Source organism: Hyperoodon ampullatus, assembly GCF_949752795.1.
Source record: "Hyperoodon ampullatus genome assembly, chromosome: 13".
NCBI classification, from domain to species: domain Eukaryota; kingdom Metazoa; phylum Chordata; class Mammalia; order Artiodactyla; family Ziphiidae; genus Hyperoodon; species Hyperoodon ampullatus.
The window spans coordinates 28,569,275-28,592,721 of NC_136926.1; the positions used below are offsets into that span (position 1 = coordinate 28,569,275).

At 48.7% G+C, this 23,447-nt stretch overlaps 1 protein-coding gene across 3 annotated transcripts in view; it reads right to left on the reverse strand.

The window, feature by feature from the left end:
- Positions 1 to 22,055, reverse strand: part of LDLRAD4 (low density lipoprotein receptor class A domain containing 4) — a gene marked incomplete at its 5' end in the record, with an annotated part of 152,690 nt that extends 130,635 nt beyond the window's left edge. For all 3 annotated transcript variants that reach the window (XM_079717956.1, XM_079717954.1, XM_079717953.1), the window contains one exon: positions 22,016 to 22,055. In XM_079717956.1, the coding sequence (XP_079574082.1) occupies positions 22,016 to 22,055 (40 nt within the window). The remainder of the gene's footprint in view (positions 1 to 22,015) is intronic.
- Between the last annotated feature and the right edge of the window lie 1,392 nt (positions 22,056 to 23,447).

Below are 23,447 nucleotides of genomic sequence, written 5' to 3' on the forward strand. Positions count from 1 at the left end.
GTGAGGGCTGGGACTGTGACCTTGAGATTTATAATAAGAAATATATATTTGGTCTTAGTCACAGTTTCTGGCACAGAGCTCCTAAAACTCTTGGAATTTCCTAAGTGATAAGAGCCATAAAGGTACCCTTCGTTATTCATAAAAAGGCCCTGGTTAACTGACTTTTCGGAAGCCCCTAAGGATGGGGCTGGTTGCCAGGGGAACCACCTGTGATCAGAGGGTTGGCACTTTCAGCCCCACCCCCAGGCCTCTGGGGAGGGAGAGGGGCTGCAGACTGAGCCAGTTGCCAATGGCCAGTGAGCTCACCATTCCTGCCAGTGTAATGAGGCCTCCCCAAAACCCCCGAGGACAGGGTCAGTGGGCTTTCGGCTTGGTGAACACGGGGGCGGGGGGGGGTTTTGGAGATTTAAGGAGGGTGGTGCCTGGAGAGGGCATAAAGTTCCACGCTCTTTCCTTATACTACCTTGCCCTTGTTTTTCCCTGAGTTTTATCCTTTAAAATAAATCAGTAATCTAGTAAGTAAACTGTCTTCCAGAGTTCTCTGAGCTGTTCCAGCAAATTTATCGAATCTGAGGAGGGGCCACAGGAGCCTCCAATTTATAGCCAGTTGGTCAGAAGCACAGGTGACAACCCGGACTTGCGACTGGAGTCTGAAGGGGGCAGTGCTGTGGGGCCGAGTCCCGGACCTGCGGGGTCCAAGCCACTCCCGGCAGACAGGGTCTGAACTGACAAGTCGCAGGACAGCCAGCTGTGTCCCAGAGTTGCTTGGTGTGGGAAACACCCACACATGTGGCGGCCAGAAGTGTGAGTGTTGTGTGTAGACATGGAAAACAGAGGAGTTCTTTCCTTTACCAACAAAAACCCGAGCCCTGGCCACCAGCCTGCATTCAGCAACAAGGCTGGCCAGTCTATTGTACCCGGACGTCCTCATCCTCCTCCCAGGCCCTGCCACTCTTCCGTCATCTTGGGCTTACACACAACAGGCAAAACCCATTTTAGGGCCACATACTCCCCATGCCTTTCTTGTAGAAATAAAACCTATGAGGAAGAATCTAAGCTCTGCTGCTTATACTCCGGGTCCTATAAAGACACAGCCGTGAGATTTCTGCTCAGCAGGAAGATATCCCCCAATGAAAGACAACTGCAGAAGGCTGGGACACAGTGGTACAGAATCATACAAATCACACAGTTCACCATCATATTAATGTCTGATTTCACAGAGAAACTGAGGTCCAGAAAAGTTAGGTAACTCACCCAAGCTCACAAAACTATGTAAGGAAAGAACTGCCAACATACCCCTCACTGTCCTCTGGTCCCAAAGCAAACAACCAGGGTTTTAGTATCTGTTCTCAGACATACTCTTTTTTTTTTTTTTTTTTTTTTTTTGCATTACGTGGGCTTCTCACTGCTATGGCCTCTCCCGTTGCGGAGCACAGGCTCCGGACGCGCAGGCCCAGCAGCCATGGCTCACGGGCCTAGTCGCTCCGCAGCATGTGGGATCTTCCCAGACCGGGGCACGAACCCGTGTCCCCTGCATCGGCAGGCGGACTCTCAACCACTGCGCCACCAGGGAAGCCCAGACATACTCTTTTAATAATAATAATATTACAAAGCAATTATATTAAACTATACTAGACATATGCAAATGATTGTTTTTTACCACAAAGGAACAGTTATTACAGGCTCATTATTTTTGTAAAACATTTTTATTTTTACTTAAAAAAATTTGGAGGATATGGAGAAGTAAGTCTAAGAAAGTAAACCTTACATCTAATGCTATCGCTCAGAGGTAGCCACTAGTAATGTTTTGGTGCACATCCATCTATACTGTCTTTGTTCCTTGAGTATAAAAAAATAAAAGGATCATCCTCTTCATATTTCTTTATGACCTACTTTTTTTTTTTTTGCGGTACGCAGGCCTCTCACTGTTGTGGCCTCTCTCGTTGTGGAGCACAGGCACCGGACGCGCAGGCTCAGCGGCCATGGCTCACGGGCCCAGCTGCTCCACGGCATGTGGGATCCTCCCAGACCGGGGCACGAACCCGTGTCCCGTGCATCGGCAGGCGGACTCTCAACCACTGGGCCACCAGGGAAGCCCATGACCTACTTTTTTTGCTTAAAAATATAAGCGTTTCTCCAGGACATGAAATACTCTTCTCAAACATCCTTTGTAATAGCTGCAGGGAGTTTCATCATAAGGACGTACCATTATTATTTAACCATGTGTTATTCTGGGACTGGTTCATCATATTTTAATATTGCTATGTTTCTAAATTTCAATTCTGTCACCAGTGATAGCAATTCCTTTTAGTCTCCGGTCATCTGCAAATTTGATAAGCATGTTTTTTATCACCTTCACCCAAGTGCTTGACGAAAGCATGGGGATGTAGCCATTAGAGAGTCCCTGCCTGGTTGATGCTATTCATTCATCAGCATGCTTTGGGATCACCAGTTAGGAATTCAAACTATGCAAGAGTTCCCCAATCATGACAAATATCTGGTGTTTCATTCATTCACTATATGTACTAACTGCTGTCTATAAAGAGCACTGACATAGGAGCTATAAAAATGTCTGCAAAGTGTCAGGAATAATTACATAAATGAGAACTTCTATGACTCCTGATCACAAAAATATACCCAGATTTGGCATTCCAAAAGTTATAATGTATTTCACTTAAAAATCAAAGAGATTAAAAATTTTTTTCATATATGTCTTTTTGATTAAAAAATATCCCTGCAATGCCAGAAGCTGTTTTGGAAACATATCTAGATTATTAAAATCGTTCAAGTTACTGGAGATAAAAATCTTATAATTCAAGATTTAGCTACTGGGCAACTACCATTGCTAAGCCATGAGCTTCTGGAAATGGGTGATTATATGAAAGCATGAATTCAGGCCACAGTAGCAAGGTCCTGTAACCAGAGCAGCAGCTTTGTTTTTGAAGAAAGGGCAACAAGCTGTAGCGTCTTCTTCAAAGAAACAAAGAAACTCACATGGTTAAGGCAAAAAGGAACCAAGAGCCAAAAGCCTCTGAGAGAAGAGCTGGAAGAGAAGGACTAAGAATATTTTTGGTTCATATCTCTTTAAAAGGCAGTATTTAATCCTGAAAATATCATGAAAAGTGCATCAGATGTTCTCATTTTAACTGAAAAGAGACAAAGTATGGCAAGATTAAAAACAGATTTGGCAAAGTCCCTTGGTGCCGATTCCCATCACTATTTTATGATGTCGTTTCCCCAGATAAGGACAAACTACGCTTGGAAACTGCCTGTGAGGTCAGTCCAGCAGCCCAAGAGCAACACATTCCAGTGTGAACCGGTGGTGCTACCTGCCAGCAGGGTGGCGTCTGCAAGGAGGCGTAATGAGACAGCCTTGGTGTTGGCTGAGGGGCCCGGTTTGGAAGAGAACCAGAGCTGGAAACAAATCCCGTTCTCCACCTATCTGGTCCAAAATGATGCCCCTGCCCCTGACGGACAAAGCTGGGGGTTCTGGGCCTGAGCAAAGTGTCTGTCCGGCCCTCTTGCCCCTGGGCCTCTGCCCGGCCCTCACGAGCGTCTTCACACCCATGTCTCAGGGACTGACGAGACACTGCCGAGCCTCGACCTGCGCTTGTTCCTCTCACACTTGTACCAACACTGCCTGAGCAGTGTGCTTGGAAAGTGCCAGAAAATAGAGACTGAAGGCCAAGAACTGACTTCGAATATATAAGTCCTTCTAGTGAACTCAGTGTTTGGGAGATGGACAATATTTAAACAGCAATTATTCAAAATGAGACATAATTTAAATGTACTAAACATATAGCAAACAGTGCTAGCCAAAATACACAGATTCTCACCCGCATTTGAAGAGGACAGTGCCCCGAGCCCTCCGCCCAGAACTCCTTCCCTCCCTTTTCCTTGGGGAGGCCTTCCCTGGTCACCCCTTCAGTAATGGTCACTCCCCACCATCTCTCATCTCCTTCCCCACTTGATTTTCCACCTGAAGTCACATGATTTGCTTGTTTATTTATCTGTCTCCCTGGTCAACTGGTAAATTCCTTGAATGCAGGGACTTTCTCTGTCTTGTTCACCCCTGTATCCTCAGTACAACTACAGTGCCTGATATACAGCAAGTGCTCAATAAACATGTGTTAAACAGATAAATCTAAGAGTGAGCCTCATGCTGTGGACCCATAAGTAAGTCACAGCCATTCCTCCATCATCCCTCAAAGTAGGGCTTTATCCTGGTCAAAGCGTTTTCAGAGAACGTACGAGAGAAGAAAGATCTGCTCCCACACACGGTCTCAATCCTGATCAACTTATAAAAATACAGGTGAACACAACTGGGTTTGTTAGCACCTGGTTCATTTCCAGCCATGGGCTCCCATCGTAAAAACTCTTTTCTTGGAGTGTCTCCTTCCCTGTTATAACACTTAAGAGTTCTGTCTGCTCACCTGTGAACGACGCTACTTAAACACAGGGACTTGCCCGGTGCCAGCAAGTCTGGGCTCCACACCAAGTACCGAGAGTCCCAGCTTCCTGGGGGTGCAACCCGAAATTCACCCCTCTGGACTTTGACCCAAGCCCAAATTCCTGCTGCAAACGGAAATTCCTAAAGGCCTCCAGGATCTTAAAGGAACATAGGGAAGTACATAAAAACCCTCATGGCACTCTTTTAAAATGCAGAAATAAAATCACCAGATCGGGGCCTCCCTGGTGGCGCAGTGGTTGAGAGTCCGCCTGCCGATGCAGGGGATACGGGTTCGTGCCCCGGTCTGGGAGGATCCCATATGCCGCGGAGCGGCTGGGCCCGTGAGCCATGGCTGCTGGGCCTGCGCATCCGGAGCCTGTGCTCCGCAACGGGAGAGGCCACGACAGTGAGAGGCCCGCATACCACAAAAAAAAAAAAAAAAAAAAAAAAAAAAAAAAAAATCACCAGATCGTGCATGCTTCCCTTTCTCTTTCTTTCCACAGTTAAGAATAACTTAATTGTACAAACATATATGACATGGGCATGCTGCCCAGGAGAAGCCTGCGTCCAAGTAAACTATGCGGTGCTTTTATTAAATAAAACGCTGTCCTGTTTTGTAAGTCATTTCGCCATTATAGTCCCAGTGCCTAGCTTGGTGCCTGCGTGAAATTCAGTAAAAATCAATGAGAGAACCAGCGCTGATGGTCTCTTCAACCCAGGAATGTTCTGCACATCAAGCAGGAAGAATAGTAACAGGAAAGATATAGAATCTAAACTGCTTAGCAGCATGTATGTTTAAATTACATTTATGCCTTATTATAAACTATAGCAAAAATGTATTTAAAAGACAAATATGTACTAAAGATTCTCACTGTAGGGGGAAATCCATCTTCACAGAACTCATTCAGGACAATTAATTGTGTGAGAATATTAAGTTCAACAAACAAGGAGTAACCAAGATCAGAGGTTTGCTTAGCAAATGAACTAGAAAGGCATATATTCACAGGGTATATTCACACCACAAATTTCAATACTGTCGCCATCATTCAAAACCCTTTCGAACAGCTCTTCTGGAAATGTCTTCAGATCCCATGGGTAAACTCCACTGACAGTGGGTTGAGGTTTTCAGAGGCAGCAAAATTCATTTGGAGGCCAAGTCGTGTAAATGAGATGAGTCTACGGCTAACAACTGCCTGTTGCCGTACAGTCAGGTGTTGAGTAACAGCAGCATCCTTGAGATAACAGTAACTATTTATCACATATTTACCATATGTCTGTGTTTACCTGCATAAACTCATGCATTTTGCAAACAACAATGATAATGAATATTATCATTATTCTCATGTTATAGGTGAGGAAAAGTGAGGCACAGAGAGGTTAAGTTACTCACCCCATGCCACACAGGCTGCTATGGCAGAGGCAGGATTTGAATCCAGGTAGTCTGGAAAAGAGGTCACGTATGTTTAAGCACACTACTGTCCTAACTCTCTCTAAAGAAAAAAAAAAATACACACACACACACACACACAGCATGACTTAAGATGACTACTACTTAGAATATCACTGATTTAGATATCAAAGTTTTAGATACCTTGTGGAAAAGGGTCATAAATGAGATATGTGTATGTTATGGTTGGGGAGTAGGTAGAAAGAGCTTTCTTCTTCCAGTGAGACTCCTGAGAAGGCGGCTAAGAATCTAGCCACCATCTCACTGGTGGGCTTTACATCCTGGTTTTATGAGAATTAGCATGACCAATCTTATAGGCAGATAAGAAACACTAAACAATCAAAGCAATCTTAAGAAGAACAAAGCCGGAGGCAACATGCTCCCTGGTTTCAAACTATATTACAAAGATTTACTTAAAACAATGTGGTATTTATTGACATAAAAACAGAACACAGATCAATGGAACAGAACAGAGAGCCCAGAAATAAACCTATACATACATGATCAATTAATTTACAACAAAGGAACTGAGAATATACAATGGGGAGATGATAATCTCTTCAATAAATGATGTTAGGAAAATTGGATATCTACATGCAAAAGAATGAAACTGGACCACTACCTTACACCATACATAAAAATCAATTCAAAATGGATTAAAGACTTGAATGCAAGACCTGAAACCATGAAACTCCTAGAAGAAAATATAGGCAGTAAGCTCCTTGACATCAGTCTTGTTAATGAGTTTTTGAATCTGACACCAAAAGCAAAAGCAGCAAAAGCAACAAAAGCAAAAACAAATTAAGTGGGACTACATCAGACTAAAAAGTTTCTGCACGACAAAGGAAACCATCAACAGAATGAAAAGGCAACCTATGGAATGGGAGAAAATACTTGTAGGTCATTTATCTGATAAGGGGCTAATACCTAAACTATATAAGAACTCATACAACTCAACAGAAACATAACAATCAGATTTTTTTTAATGGGCAGATCTGAATAGACATTTCCCCAAAGAAGATATACAGATGGTCAACAGGCACATGAAAAGATGCTCAACATCACTAATCATCAGGGAAATGCAAACCAAAACTAGGAGATACCACCTCACACCTGTCAGAATGGCTATCATGAAAAAGAAATAACAAGTGTTCGCAAGGATGTGGAGAAAGGGAGCAGTCGTGCACTGCTGGGGTAAAGTAAATTGGTCAGCCACTGTGGAAAACAGTATGGAGTTTCCTCAAAAAATTAAAAATAGAACTACCATATGGCCCAGCAATTCCACTCCTGGGTATTCATCCAGAGAAAATGAAAACACTAATTTGAAAAGATACACGCACCCCAATGTTCACTGCAGCATTATTTACAATAGCCAAGGCATGGAGACAACCTAAGTGTCCACTGAAGGATGAATGGATAAAGACAGTTATGTGTTAACTGACTTTCCAGACATTATATATATGGCGTGTGTATGTACGAGTGTTTGTATGTGTATGCATAGAGTGAGGAGAGAGAGCTAATATATATACTGTCTACACACTTTACACCATTTCCCACTACAGGCTTGTGGTGAAGAGGGGCCGGTCCCCCTCGGCCGAACTAACGCAGCCCTACCCGACACGCACTTCTAGTGGGTGCAGTCTGCCCTCGATATAACTGATTCATACTTTCCTTCGCATTCTCACTCTCTTCTTTCCTCTTTAACTATTCCTTTCACTGTTTATCAATCTTTGTCTTTTCTTAAATTCCCTCGTTTCAGAGTCCAAAATGTTATACCAATGGAGAGATTTTATCAGGGTTAGGTTAGGTTTGGGGTTGGTGCTGGAAGAGACAGTTTCTGGTATAAAACAACAGGAACAAAACCCTATGTCCTATCCTCTCACCATTACTTCTGTGCTGGCACACACAGTAATGCTTTTCTGTTCACCAAGCTAAGCCCACTGTCCTCTTTGTAGCTAAATGATCTACATACAGTCGCCCCTCCATACCCTCGTGGGACTGGTTCCAGGACCCCAGCAGATACCAAAACCTGCGGATGCTCAAGTCCCACAGTCAGGAGTCTGCATCTTTCGATTCAGCATCCAGAGGCCATGGACAAGGAGTCAACTGTACATAAACTTTCAAAATATTATGAGGAAAAATATTACGAGAAGCTTAAAAATACAGATATCAGTATTCCTTAGCTACAAGCAACAGTAACAAACTCAGTTGCTAACTAAAGCACAGAAGAAAGAAAAGAGAAAAAAAAGAAAGAACAAGCAAGCTGGTCAGGTGGATTTATGGTCTGGTGGCTGAAGAGCCAGGCACGGGCACTGCGGTGATCTGTACAGCAGGAGCTGCCATCAGATGGTCCGGTTCTAACTGCCTTCCCGGCCTGCATGTCTGTGCTCTTGACCGCTCTGGCGTAGCTGGTCTCTGGGGCCCGTGGCTGACAGCTCCTTAGAACCAGGCAGAGGGCCAGAAGGACAGCACCCATGAGGAATGGGTGCTGGGAAAGAGACGGAAGTCCACACATTCTAACAACTGACTGGACAACATACACAGATGCCCTTCTTTCCATAAACACTATTTGAAAGTATTTCCAGTATAATGCAAATCTTTCAGGAAAAAATACACTAAACAAAGAAAAAACAACTCCCCCTACCCCACACTGCCTGACTGCCAACCCCATGTTGTCATGTTGCTGAATTCCCATGAATCGGCTCTACAGTGGTTCTGTCCACCACAGCTGGAGTCACTGGGGGCTAAGGGGGGGGGACCAGTGTGGGGGGGTGCAAGGGCAGAGCTGGCCCAGGTCCTCTCTCTCCAGACCCGGAGGGGTTGGTGGGTTGTCTCCAGCACACGTGGTCACACATGGAACCTCTCCTTAGCTGTTCCGAACCAAGGCATGGACCTGAGGAGTCCCCAGGGCTCAGGTCCGGTTGGTTGGACCTTTCCTAAGAGAGCGAGGAGGCTGTGGCAGCTGTGGGGGTTGAATGGGGGGCCCCAGAAACAAAGGCTGTTCTCTGCTAACTTCAAAGGCAGCCAGGGATTGCCTGGGCTGGAATAACACACAGGGCACCGGTACAGAATTCCTTCTCCTGCTCCAGGCCTAACGGCCTGCCTGTCTGCCAACAAGCTCCCGGATGTGAGGTGAACACTGGGCAGGAGGGTCTCAGTCCCTCCCAGAATCTGGTCTTTTCTCTCCCTCCGGCCTAGGGAGGGGCTTCATTTCCACCTCACGGCCACGCTGCACCCCTGTGGAGCCTCCTCTGCAAAGGTGGGAAGAGGCTCCGATCTGGCCGCCAATTGCTCTGAGGGCACCCACGACTCCGTGTGTCTGAATCTGACATGTGCTCTCTGGCGGCCTGGTCCCCGTACCTCCTTCACCCAGCCCTCCCCCTCAGCCCTTCCTCCGGCACTGAACTTCAAGAGACAGAACTGTGCACACTCCCTGACTCTGCTTCCTCAGTGTCCAGCCCCACATCCACCCAGTCCCCTTGGGCCACATCCTGGCAGCTGCCCTCAACGGCCCATGCCCTGCTGAACCCTCCATGGGGCACATTCCACCCCAGCCCCTCTCTCCTTGGCTCTGAGCCATCACTCTGTAACTTCATCCCCTCTTGCCCTCACTGATTACCCTATGAAAAGTACCCTGTTGCTTCCACGCAGAAGCACTAGAAATAAGATGAAGCTTATGAAGCTTGTTATCCAAGATGAGGCCCGTAAAGTGGACGTCCCTTTCAGAAAGGCCCAGCGCAGCCTCCACCTCTCAGATGCCAGTGGGCTCTGGGCGAGGTCTGGAAGCATGTTTGTGACAATGGGCAGCAACAGAGCCCGTGGGCTTGACTGTCTCCGGGCAGTAAATGCAGGGTCCTCGGGAGACGTTGAGTGTGCGCACATGTGTACATGGCTGCAAGCAGAGCCGAGGACTCAGGAGAAATGGGAACGCAGTGTCAGCTCCCATGGCCCTGAGACCACGGGGGAACATGCTCTGGGGCACCACCCACAGGGACCTGGCGTCAAGGCTCCACTTGACGGTGGAGTTCGTGGGTCCTGCTCCATGATGGGGGGGTGGATGCCAGGGTGACGGAAGCAGGAAGCGGGCTCTCCTGGAAGGGAGGAAGGCATTTTACAGGGAAGGCCTCAGACATCTCTCTGAAGAGGTAGAGATGGAGCTGCCTCCACACAGGAGGCAGCAGGAGGAGGCTGTGCCCGTGAGAGGGTCACCTGTGAAGCGTGTAACCTGCTTTTCTGCCTAAGTCTGTAGATCTCCGTATTTGATGTATTCAGTGTGCATTGTAAATGGTTTCCTCCTATCTTGTAGCTCCAGCCACTACCTGCAGCCATCGGTAAAGTGCTGGCCTCACCTCTGCGAGAAGGGCTGGCTGGTCAGCATGGGCATCAGCTGGAGGGCAGCCCCAGGCTCGCCTATGGGAGCCATCGGGGCGGTGGGGGGCGGGGAGCAGGCCTCTGCAGCGTACACAGCGCTCAGCCACACACTGCCCATCCCAAACCCCACGCCCGGCCTTGATGACAGCTGGACACGCAGGTTCACACCATACCACACGCCCAACGTTTCCACCAACACGTCCCGAAGTACCTCGACTCAATTCAACCGCGACTACACAAGGCGTCCCTGCCACACTTTGTCCTCCCCCTCCCACCTGGCTCAGGAGACCCCCACCTGTCCTCCAGGCGGCTCAGCTGGACATCTCGCCCCAGCCTTGGCGCGTCCTCTCCCTCGTAGCCGTCTCCAGGCAGTCTCTGCGCCTGCCCCAGAGTCGGTCGTCTCTCGCTCACGCCCCTTCCCAGCGCCAACAAGGTCTGGCCCTGCTCACAGCCCACCTCCCTGCAAACTCTGCTCCTCCCGGGATACCCCTACCCCACCCGCTCCCTCACCAGGTCAAAGCCTACCTCTAACTCTGTTCCCTGATGCCCTGATGCTGTGCAGCTGATCCTACAGCTAAGCCTCGCAGCCTGGACAGGGCGATGGGGACGGGAGCAGTCTCCCTCTTCAACCTCTCTCACACCCTACACACCTGCACACCCCTGCGGCAGAGGGGAGCCTGGTCAGCCCTCCTCACCAGGCTACCTACACAGAGCCGCCGTTCCCAGTGGGGTTTAACATGGATGAGCTGAGGCCACGCACATACTCTTCAATATGATGAAAGTCCTCTCTCCACCGAGAGCCTCTAATATTTTGATAACTTCGTTGAGCAATTGTCTTTTTAAGGAAGATACACAAAGTCTACCAATAAAAAATAGGAACATTGGGCTTCCCTGGTGGCACAGTGGTTGGGAGTCCGCCTGCCAATGCAGGGGACACGGGTTCGCGCCCCAGTCCCGGAGGATCCCACGTGCCGTGGAGCGGCTTGGCCCGTGAGCCATGGCCGCTGAGCCTGCACGTCCAGAGCCTGTGCTCCGCAATGGGAGAGGCCGCAGCAGTGAGAGGCCCGCGTACCGCAAAAAAAATAAATAAATAAATAAGGAACGTTAATCCCAACTTGGTTTTGATCGTCCCACTTCCTTCTGCTAAAACACTGAGCTGAGTGAAGCACCCAGAGTTGTCTGCCGTCTCACAGCCACCTGAACAACCAGATAAAAGGTGCTTTTAAGACAATGTGCTCCATTCTATTAGCTAAACTTATACAACTTATTATTTGCAGGTTATTCTACTTCGGGGGAAAAGTGATATTTATGATGTACGTATCTTAACTGTTTTTCATCCTGACCACTCTCTGAATGCTGACAGGTCTTCACCAATCTTAGTCATGCTCTGGCTTTGAGCAAGAGGGAAAACAGGTTCTTTACACTCAGAAGAAGTGCGTGCCTTTGAGATGGAGAGACACAGCTGTGAGCCTTGCCTAGGAACGTGGAGGAGAGGTGAATGGGAACAGAAACATGCCCCCGAGCTGAGCAGCACCTCCTCCCTCCTGCCCAGGCTCCATCCCCGTGCCCTCTGGGGACGTGGCTGCCACGGCAGCTCTGAGTCAGTCACTGCACCTGACATCTTCAAAGGCTCTTCACTCGCCTCCGAATGAACCCTGAGCCCGCCTCCACGTGCCTGCCCTGCACCTCCCTCTCAGGGATCCGGGCTCAACTCCTCCTCCCTGAGCCCCCAGGATCCTCCCCCAGGAGCCCGCAGAGCTGCATCAGGGCATTGCCTCGCACCCGGAACCTTCTGCTTCGGGTTGCAGTTGTTCTGTCCACTGTGCTGGTTCTCTCTCCTCACTGCTCCTCCGTCTCTGGCCAAGCACAGCTGATTAACAGAGGCCGGCAACAAGCAAACAGTGGCACTAGGCACTGCAGCAAGACCAAGGCCTCTGCTAACGAAGCAAAAACAAACTGAGCAGTTTCTGTGGTGCGTGATGAACTCCTTGGCGCTTCCCCTCGGCTGCCTCTCCCCTTACTCATGACCAGGCACCCAATTCAGCAGTTCAGTCAAAGTGGAACATCATACTTACTTAGTGGATAGTTTGGCTTATAATTCTTAACGTTAAAAAAAAAAAAACCAAACTTTAATTCCAACTAACATTTACTTGCACACACATGTGCTTATGCGAGGCATTCTGCTGGGAACTTTGACAAACCCAAGGGACAGGGGTGGACCCCACTCTCACCGCCACAGCTGGTTGGGGGGCCCAGATGCTGCGATGGTGGGTCAACACCACTCCCACCATATCTTGCTGCTGAGAGTTGACCTCCCAGTTACAAATGCTTCACTGACTAGAAACCTTTATTTCTGAGAAAGCCATCTTCACACATGGCTGTTGCTGACGAGGCAGAGTGAAGACAGGCCAGGAGAGCCCAGAGGAGAGACACTACTCCTCACTACTCCTCACTACTCGGAGCCAGAGGAGAGTCGCTCCTTTGTGGGGCCATCAGCCACTTTGGATGGATTTAAGAGAGACAGAGCTGCCTGTCAAATGCATCCATACCTAAGCCCCTCACCCCGTCTGCCTATGGGTCCCAGCACCTCGGCCACCGGGACAGGGGCAGCACTAGCCAGAACTGATTCTTTTTTCATAACTTTTTGTTTTTATTGTAGCAAGATACGCGTAATACAAAATGTACCATTTTCACCACTTTCAGGAATATACCACCCTGTGGACTAAGCACGTTCACAGGCTGGGCAGTCACCACCACCCTGGTCCACGCTTGCTCCCACCCCTCAGCACTGCAGGAGCAGGAGGACATGGCCCGGCGAGGCCACGTCAGGAGGCAGCCACAAAGCGGCTGTGTTTTCCAAGATGGAACACAGACAACACTGACAAGCACTTCACCAGAGAGCTCGGCATGGGGCGTCACCACCTGTCTCTCCCCACCCCACCCCACTCTGCACTGGATTCTGAAGGACCCAAGTCTCGGGGGAGCTGGGGCAGCAGGTGGGAGACACCGGGATCCAGCTCCATTGTGGGCAGAGCTGCGGCCGCTGGTCCACGTGGCCTCAAGCAGGCCTGCTTCAGGCTGTGCTGCTCCCTCACTGATAAACCTGGGTCGCTATGCACACCTCCCAGGGCTGTCACAAGGGAGGTGAATGAGACCACGTGTGTGAAAGCACCTGGCGTGACAATTAATGTTCACTCCCGTCAGCCCTGTGAAATATGACATCTGAGCTCAATGAGAGCATAATTCCAAAAGGGCAAGGAAAACAAGTAAGTTTAGACAGTTTTCCGTCTTACTTCTGGCAGAAGGAGCCTGAGCCCAAACACTGCCAGCAGGTGTGGACCATCCACTGCCCTCCTGCATCTGGAGCCAAGAGGTGCCTTCCTTATGCTATTCTGGAAACATTCTAGAATAATACCAAAGTGATTATTCTGTTACCAGATTCATTGTTGTTGGTTCAAATTTTAAAATGGAACCACGAAACATCCACCCAGATGGTAAACGTGTTTATTTCTGCATCCCGTTTCTAGGTTTTCACGTTTGAATATGGTGTCCCAAAAAGTAGCAGATGAGATCTGTGACCCCATCTTAGGCTCAACGAGGCACATGACACCCTCAGCCTGTGTGACACCTATATAGGGCCACTGCACCCAAGGCCTCTGGAGGAGAAACCATCCCCCAATGGCCATCTCTGAGCACAGGCAGGTCAAGGGTCCCGAGTGTGAAGGCAGAAACCCTACCACATGGAATATAAGTGAATGAGAGAGGAAGCCATGCGCTGGAGATTTCCAGGAGCAGAGGCCGGGGTCTGAGCAAACTCCTCAGCCCTCTGGACCACACTCCCAGCTCCAGGACAGCACGTGACACGACTGCACTGCACCAGGTAATGGTGTAGCTCAGGACGCCATCAGAGCGGGCACCTCAGGGAGAGGCGTCAGAGTGCCGGTCGTGAACCCCCCACAGGTATGGCGTGAGCTCCCATCAAACATTGGCTCAATGAGCCCCCAGTTTTTCTAAGGTCTTTATGTGTAACTAACCTCTTGAAGGTGGTGAGGGGAGAAAAAGAACATTTACTGAGCAACAACTATATGCCAGGCTCTATGCTTGATACTTTGCATGCCAATTCATTCAACCCTTATCAAAACATTACTTTGTACTTATTATTATTTCCACTTGGCTGTTGTAAAAAGTGCACCTCAGAGAGGTCAGCCACTTTGTCAAGTTCACAGAGCAGGAACTGGAGGGAGGACTACCCAGGACCTTCCTGCTGGAAGCCAGACCCTCTCTGGCCCCTGAGCTCGACCTGCAACAGTAAGCACGGGAGAGTCCACATGAAGACTCTAGAAACACCTGCGCACCAACAAAGCAAGAGTCTAGAACCCAAGAAAGGAATTCAGGAGCAAGCAGTCGCTTGCTTTCTGCACACGTCTCTGACTTCTCCCGAGCTAAATGGCTCCCTTCAGGGGTAACTTTAACATTCAAGTTTCAGAAATATGATGGACAAAAGCCAACATGTTTCAAAGAACCCAGTGAAATTTGTAGGTCATTTCTGACCCTGGATATTCAGCGACAAGGAATTCATCTTAAACCAACACTGATTACTTAACTGATAGTAAAAAGCCCTGACTTTTGTGTATATATCCTAAAATCTAGCAAGGAGTTGCTAGATTAGAGTTGCCCTTTAGGATTTACTGTTATAAATAAAAAGAGCTAGAAAATGGAAGGTTTCAGCAAAACAAAAACATTTGTCAGACTAAATAATAATTTGAATGTTTTTGACCTTGTAATTCTTTTTTTTTTTTTTTTTTGCAGTATGCAGGCCTCTCACTGCTGTGGCCTCTCCCGCTGCGGAGCAAGGCTCTGGACGCGCAGGCTCAGCAGCCATGGCTCACGGGCCCAGCCGCTCCACGGCATGCGGGATCTTCCCAGACCGGGGAACGAACCCGTGTCCCCTGCATCGGCAGGCAGACTCCCAACCACTGCGCCACCAGGGAAGCCCTGACCTTGTAATTCTTATAATATTTATTTTAATGTTATAGCTACTTAAGAGCTATAAAAATAAGGAGTTTATAATTATCTTTATGTTGTACATATTTAAGTAACCTTAAAATGAATACAATTTCAGGCAACATTGAATTTCTTCCTATCCTTATTTAAAATGGGTATGCACACTCTCCTCAGACATTAGGCTACCGTAATACCATAATGCCTCTAGAAAAGAAGATAATCACACTTGTCACAGCAGGAAAACTCTGGGAACAGTGGCGAATGATTTACAGGGAAGACAGTGGGGCTGCGTTTGGGACTGTAAATTGTGTGTTATTTACACAAAGAAACGACGTTATTAAGGAAGGGGCAGGTTTGTAACCAAGGACCAGATGCCAGCCTATACGGGGTGACCTAAGACCAGGCACGCACCAGCGTGCTCTGACATCTCTCAGTAAACTCACTTCCTTCAAGGCAAAGCATGTGAGATTTTACAGAATGCCACTGTCATCTGTCTTTTTACATCTATTAAACCACAATGAAGAAGATCACCTGGGCTTCTCCCATGCACATCACAAAAGATTCCATGGACTTGAGACAGACCTTGGAGACAGAGAGGAAGATGGCAGAAGGACGGAGTCTAAGTGAAACTGCACAACCCAGATTGGGACTTGAACCCACTGTCTTTTAATTGAGATCATACACCTGGTCTCAGGACTTAATGAAGTTCAGGTTCTTTATGTCTCATCACAGAAAGAATTCAGCAAGAGGCAAAGTGATAGGTAAGAAGTGGATTTATTTAGAGAGAAACACTTTCCACAGACAGGTGGTCTGTCTCAAAAGGTGAGAGCAGCCCTAGGGTATGGGGTCATCTTAGAAAGTGAGAGCAGCCCTGGGAGAAACATACCCCACAGACAGAGTGTGGGCCATCTCAGAAGGTGAGAAATCTCAAAACATGGGGTGGTTAGTTTTTACAGGCTGGGTAATTTCATAGGCTAACGAGTAGGAGGATTATTCCAACTATTTCAGGGAAGGGACGGGGATTTCCAGGAATTGGGCCACCACCCACTTTTTGGCCTTTTCTGGCTGGCCTCAGAACTGTCATGGCACTGGTGGATGTGTCATACAGCTGATGTATTACAGTGAGCTCAAGGTCCACTACAAGTTGAATCTTACGCCATCTTGGACCTAATTGGTTCTAACCAGTTTATGTCACACCCTCAAGGGCTATGTCATTCTTTTAGAGGTTGTGTCCTGCCCCCTTCCCTCCGATTTCATTAGGGGGATGAGAAAGCATCACTAACAGTATCAAGGTATTTCAAAATGCAGAAACCATCTGCGTATGGACCAGGGGTCCACTTTGTCCAGAACTTCAGTCACAGCAAGACAACGAAGAAAGACATCACCAGGGGGCCTTGAACTACGGGCTGAGGAGTCTAGACTCTTTAGGAAGCAAGAAGAAGCCACGGAAAGTTTGGGGGCAAGAGCAGGTATAATTAAAGCTGCACTTTCAAGAATACAGGCAAAACTCAGACAGGGGAGAATGGAGACAGTAAAGCTGCCTGGGTCCTACTGGCAGCACCTACACACGTCTGGCAAGAGCTCCCTGAACAGGCCTGGGTAAAAGCAGCCCCCCTACGGCCCGGCACCAGCAGGACAAGGTCGCATGAACTACAGACACAAGGAGAAGCACATGCTGTGGGGAGCTGTCCCTCCATGGTTTTCTTTCTAAAACGCCTTCAAGGTCTTGTCACTGGGAAATATTGCCCACTGGCTGCCCATTTGGAACCTCCATACTTTCATACTGCAGTCTCTTTCCTAATAAAGAACTGAAAAAAGTTATGCAGTAAAGAAACCAATTTTTCTTCTAGAATTTGGCCATCAATCCATCAACCCCTTTTATTGAAAAACAGCTCTCTATCTCCTAAAACTAGCATCCTCCAGGCAGCTTTGGAAAGCATGGGCTAATAACCAACCTGGCAGCCTTGAAGGGCTGAGTTATGAGCTGAAGGTCAGGGTGATGAGAAGCGGGTGGTCAGGATCCCTCAGGGCTGCTCCACGGCTGGAACAGTACAGACCTGTTCAGGCCACCGAGGCAGCCATATCCACCCTGTGCAGGGTCCCGCACTCCTGCTGGTGTGAGAAAAATCCCACTGTGTGGGGGTGCGGACAGGCATCCCAGCAGTTCAGTTCAAGTGCTTCTTGCATTCTGCTCATTAGGCTAAGAAAACCTGGTCAGCAGCATCCTAGAATAGCTCTCTTTCAGATGCCTGAAGACTTATATCCACTCTCATCTTTCTCCTTTATGAGTAAAATAACCTTAATTTATTTAACAACTAGGTCAGGTTATCCTTTTCACAAGAAAGACTTGTAAACTCTGCAGAAAGTTGGTTCATCTACCCAGTTATCCAAGGCCGAATGTCTTTCTGCATTGAATGGAAAGATTCAGAGCCTCAGAAGGTTAACTGAGCATCTAAGGGCGGCCCTGGGGGCAGGGAGGAGCAGGGTCTCAAACCCGCATCAGCTTTAGGTGACAACCCAGGCAGGATGCTTTCCACTCACCAGAGTACAGTGAATCTCAGAGGAAATCTCCCACGGCTGGGACGCTTCAGCAGAGGGCCGGCTGTACCCCACTGGAAGGATTTCCATTTCTCTCTGCCCAGAGGCGCTGCAGGTTTGATGTCACAGGAGTCTATCCACTTACATCACTGCCTGCGTGAACCAAAGCTCAGTGGGAGGAACCAAATCAGAGACCCCAGGTCACCTGCCTTCTCACCTGCCTGAATGAAATAGCAGCACTGTCGTTGGGCCTTGTGATACTCAGGAGACCCTCCTGGGGGCGGCGTGCTACAGAGTCGCCAACATGTGTGACTCTCAGGACAGGCTGCAGCGCCGTGGATGGGCACCTGGGCACTGAGCTCAGCCAGCCTCAGAAGCTGGGACCAACCAATCCCTTCAGAAATTCAATCACACACCTTAATAAAGTTCACATCTTTGACCCAATAATTCTTTTTCTGGGAGTTTATCCAAAGGAAATAGCCCAATATACAGAAGAGCTTTTTGCACAAAGGTGTTCACCAAAGCATTATTTATAAGGATAAAAGCTGTCCAAAACTGCAATATCCAACAATAAGAGCACAATTTTGAAACTCAAGTACACTTACATAAAAGAATATTATGCAACAATTTAAAATCAAACTTATAATGAAAATGCTCATAATGTAAAGTTAAAAGGGAATGAGCAGATTATAAAATTGAATATATATTATGAACACAGTTCTGTAAGAAGAAACTTGCACAGGAAAGACTGAAAGGACACAAGCCAGAATGTTAACAATGGGAAAGCTTCACACGGTAGGACTGTGTGTGGCCAAGTATTTGTCTTCATTCAACTTTCCTGTGCTTTCCAAATTTTCTTACAATGAGCAGGCATTATTTGTAAAAGGAAAAACTTGAGTTTGTTAAAAAGAATAGTATCTGATTAAAATAATTTCTAAATTACATGTGCTGAGAAAATTTAAAACAATGTATAAATTCCTGTATGCAAGGATTAGCCAAAGAAAATCATAATTAGAAAGCTGAATTTGCAGTACGTATCCATGTGGGTACACCTGCATGCACACAGGAAGCAAGACATAGAGGGGACTTCTAACCACGTGGGCAGGCAGGCAGCCAGCAGTGCATGGCGGAGGGGGCTTCCCAGCTTCTACCACCTTCAAGGTAATTTCACATGCTCCAAACAAGCATGGGCTTGCCATGCAAACACGGCTTCGCACAGGTCTCCCAGCCTCCCTCCCAGCCAGACTGCAGCCGCTAAGCCCTTCCTTACATCCTAAGAAATGTGGAGCCCCTCCCACCCCCACTTCCAAGAGAATCAGAACATAAAATACAAACTGACAAATTTTTTTCAGTGGAGGTATGGTTAACTGTATAGTGACTTTTGTCTAGCAAAAACAAGATTTAAGCCAAGGAAAAATGCCTTAACCCCTTTATCATTTAAGATACGTAAGGCAAGACTTTTTTTCATTAGCATCTTCAATTCCAGCAGCTAAGATGATAGTCTTCAGCTGCCCTGGGATAAGAAAGACTAAAGTCAAAAAACATAAGAACAGTAAATCAAGCGGGGAGGGGAAGCCCCCTGCTCAACTCCATCTGAGACCACAGCTCAACCCGCCCACGGGGCAGGGATGCAGGTTCAGCCCCTTCATCCTACGCCACCGCCACCGTAAGTAACTGTTACCAACTATGCAGACAAAGAATGACGAAGAGCAGGCAGAGAACAAATTCATAAGCTGAGTCCCCAGGGACCCACCTCGAGAGAAGGCCAGCACTTAGGTCTCCTTTCCTTTTATCACTTGTTACTTCCTAGAGATACTGGGAAGCTAAAACCACTGCCCCGGTGTGCCCAGCTCTGATAAATAACAGTCAGCACTCGACAGCTTTCTGAAGGGTGGGTCGATTAGTTAATTCAATCATTCCTGTTGAAGGAATAGGACAAGTCGGTTCCTTTTTTCAAGAACTGACTCTGGAACCTGCCCCTCAACTCTGACACCTGCCCCACGATGCTCCCAGTGCTTCCCAGACTTTCCTGTGCCCCAAGCACCTGGGCTCTTGTTAGGATGCAGCCCTAACATAGCAGGACTAAGTGCGCAGAGACCAGTTAGCTTCCCATCTCTGAGAATGAGACCCAGTCAGTGGTAAGGCTCCCCAGGTGACCCCTGTATGCAGCCAGGGTCGCACATACCACTAGGAGGTTTGGAAAGGCCACCAGCTCAGTCTAACTCCTGGCTACTCTGAGTGTGCCCCCTGCGCAGTGACACCAGCACACCAACACCGGCCTCAGAGATGCGGTGAAGAAGGGCGGGGCAACACAGCTAGAACATCAGGTCGGCCACAGTTACCGTTTCACTACTGCCAGTAGTATGATTATTATTCAGGTGGGCTGACACAGCTGGGACAAGGCCAAATTTGTGAAGAAACAGAGTTCTTGGGAAAACTATGAGTTAAAGGAAGATAAGAAAATAAGAGCTGGGGAGGACCTCCGAGAGGGTGGCTCAGGGCAAGTGTGTGGGGAGCTGACAGAGGGCCGTGTGCATGGCCCACAACTGGGGCAGGAACAGTCACAACAGCGACCACTTACCTGGGCCTGAACTAACGGGGCAGGCACTGTCCTAACTACCCCCAGTTCTCCAGGCTGAACCATTCTTGCTTTCCATTCTTTAGCGCCTACTATCTCAAGGCCCCCTGACGGGCTGGGGGCTTCCCCTCCCGGGGGGCAGAAGAGCTAACCACCTAGGGGAAACCGGCAGTGAGCTGGGAGCCTCGGGAGCCAGGCGGGGCACGCTCTTCACCCCTGGGGGGGCAGTGACACAGTGGAGGAGTGTGGGGACAGGCTCGTCTACATTTTGGACTGTGAGCTGCGTGCCCCTCCTCAGGTTCTTTCTGTCCCACCCTCTCTTCCTTCTCTTCTTCCCTCTTCCTCTCGGAGCTGCTTTACGAGCTGCCTTCCACGGCCTCACAGGCAACTCTCTCGGCAGCTGCGTCCCAGGGCTGCAGCTCCTGGGATGGACAGCTGAGGCACGAGCCCTAGGGAGGACCGGAGGAGGGGTTTCCGGTTGGGCTGGCCAGCTGAGGAGGGCCTAGAGAGCTGGGCTCCGCGTACTCTTCTGAAACAGCCATCTCACTCGTCTTCCGGGGCCCTGACCACTCCGGGGGACCTTCCCCAGCTGGCCCCCAGGAGGGGGGTCCCCTGTTACACATGCCCAGCTCCTCCAGCCCTCATTCTCCTGTGAGAGCTGCACATGACCACATTCACTGTCAAACCAGCCGGCGGGGAGCAGGAACAACACGTGACTGTCAGGAGCAGAGCTCCAGCCAGCGGGGAGGAAGAGCCCCACGCTCTCTCCCCAGCAACCCGAGCTGCCCGCTATACACGACTGGAAAACCTGCCAACTTTTAGGATTCACAGAGCCAGAGAATACAGGCACTTCTTGTAATTTTCCTACCATCCTTCCTTTAAAAAAAAAAACAAAACTCTTTTTACATAAAACTGTTTTCCCTGGACTCCACGAGGTCCTTCAACTTCACGGCCCCCATTCTATAAATAAGGAGGCAGAGGCCCAGAAGCATTAGTGGCTTTCTGGGATGTTAAGTGAATCAGACAAAGAACCAGGATCCAAATTCAAAAGCCCCGTGGCTCAGGCCCTGGCTCTGGGCACCAGCCAGACTGAGTGGTTCCCTGCGAAGGGAGCAAATCAGACCCGGGGGGAGAACATCCGCGTGGAAGAGTGACACGGGGCTTCTCCACGAGTCCTTTACAGGAGAAGGTCAGCGCTCAGAGTCGCCGCCCCACTACCGTCTGCACAAGAGCGAGTCTCAGGACGAAAACTAACGACGCGGAGGGAGAGGTTACTATTCCCTCCAAGTCTTCCCAGCTCTGGACAGAAAGACACCCCAACACACTGCTCTGCAAGGGATGGATTTTCTTCAAGGAACGGCGGCTCGCCGGATACTATGTGTGCCCTACAACTCAACAAAGCAGAATCGTAAAATGTCTGATGCTCTTTCAAATTCCTCTCTACAGAAAAGAACACGCCATAGTTTTGCCAAAATCAGTCACCACGGCAGCCTGAGCCCCTTGCCGCTGTGTGGGCTTCAGTTCCTAAATGTAGACATATATTCATTTCATACAGTTGTTTGTTATCTTATTACCTATCGACTAAGAGATGAAATAAAGTTTTCAGTTAAGTGTGGCGGATTCTCACCTGTGAAAGCATTTGTGGCCTGAAAGCCAGCTTCCTGCATACTGCTCCCCGGCAGGCCTGTGTTCCAACTTGTCGGCTGTCCTGTCACCAGGAACATCCAGGAGGCCTCAGGTCACCTCCATCTCAGCTTGCAGGAGGCCATCACTCTGCCTGTCCGGTTTCTGGTAGCATTGGACACCAACCTGCCCTGCTCCCAGCCTCTGAGAGCAGGTGGTAGCTGGGACGGCACCCAGTCCAGCAGTGTGCACGCTCGGGGCACCGGTCACATCAGCCGTCCAGCCAGAGAGTGGAGGCCATGGTGGGCCCAGGAGCGAGGAAGCTGTCCCATGGACACCAGCCTACCCACCTCAGAGGAAGGACCCCCCCAGCCGCCTGGCAGCCAGCATTCTCCAGGGGTCTCACTTGCTCCGGGGGGTTCAGGAGGGTCTGATCTGCAGCTCTCTATGCTTCGCCTCTCCCCTTGCTGAAATTAAAAACAAAGAGATCATTTTCCTGAGGACCTGTAGAACATGAAACTCAGTAGACCCACAGAGGCCAAAAAAGAAAAAGAAGAAGCCCCCAGAGCCGTGCCCATGACCACACTATGTGGGAAGTGGGGCACATATAGCACTTCTCCTGCTGCTTGAGAAGGGGTGGGGGGCCGGGGGGGACTCCTACACCCAGAACAAGATGGGGCCAGCTGCTCCAAGCCGTTCTAGGAACAGTTACAAAGGTCACACGCATTCAAATGTCCTCCCCAGGCTACCCTAGGCCACAGACACATGAAGGAGAAATCCATTTCCTAAGCAGTTTCCTGAGGTTTTACAAGTGGGATCTGAGGTTCATGCCCACTGCTGTCAGCACGCCAGAAAGAACTTGGGTTGAGCTGTTTCACAAAGTGACTCTCGGGACTTCCCTGGTGGTCCAGTGGCTAACACTCCAGGCTCCCAATGCAGGGGGCCCGGGTTCGATCCCTGGTCAGGGAACTAGATCCCACATGCTGCAACTAAAGATCTTGCATGACCCAACTAAGACCCGGTGCAGCCAAATACATAAATTAAAAAATATTTTTTTAAGTGACTCTTAAGTGGGAAGAAAAGGTCAGTGATAATTTTTTTAAAAGAATAGGAAGGAAAAGCAAATTTAATCTATCAATATAAGCTGTTCCATATATATTACATATCCCATAATAATAAAAGCATTTTACAAATACTCATATATTTTAATGTTGTTATACTAGCAACATTAACTACAAGAATGTTAGAAGTCCAAAGGACCAGACTTTTTTTTTCTGGCTGCATTGGGTCTTCATTGCTGTGCGTGGGCTTTCTCTAGCTGCGGCAAGTGGGGGCTACTCTTCATTGTGGTGCGCGGGCTTCTCATTGCAGTGGCTTCTCTTGTTGTGGAGCACGGGCTCTAGGCGCGTGGGCTTCAGTAGTTGTGGCACGTGGGT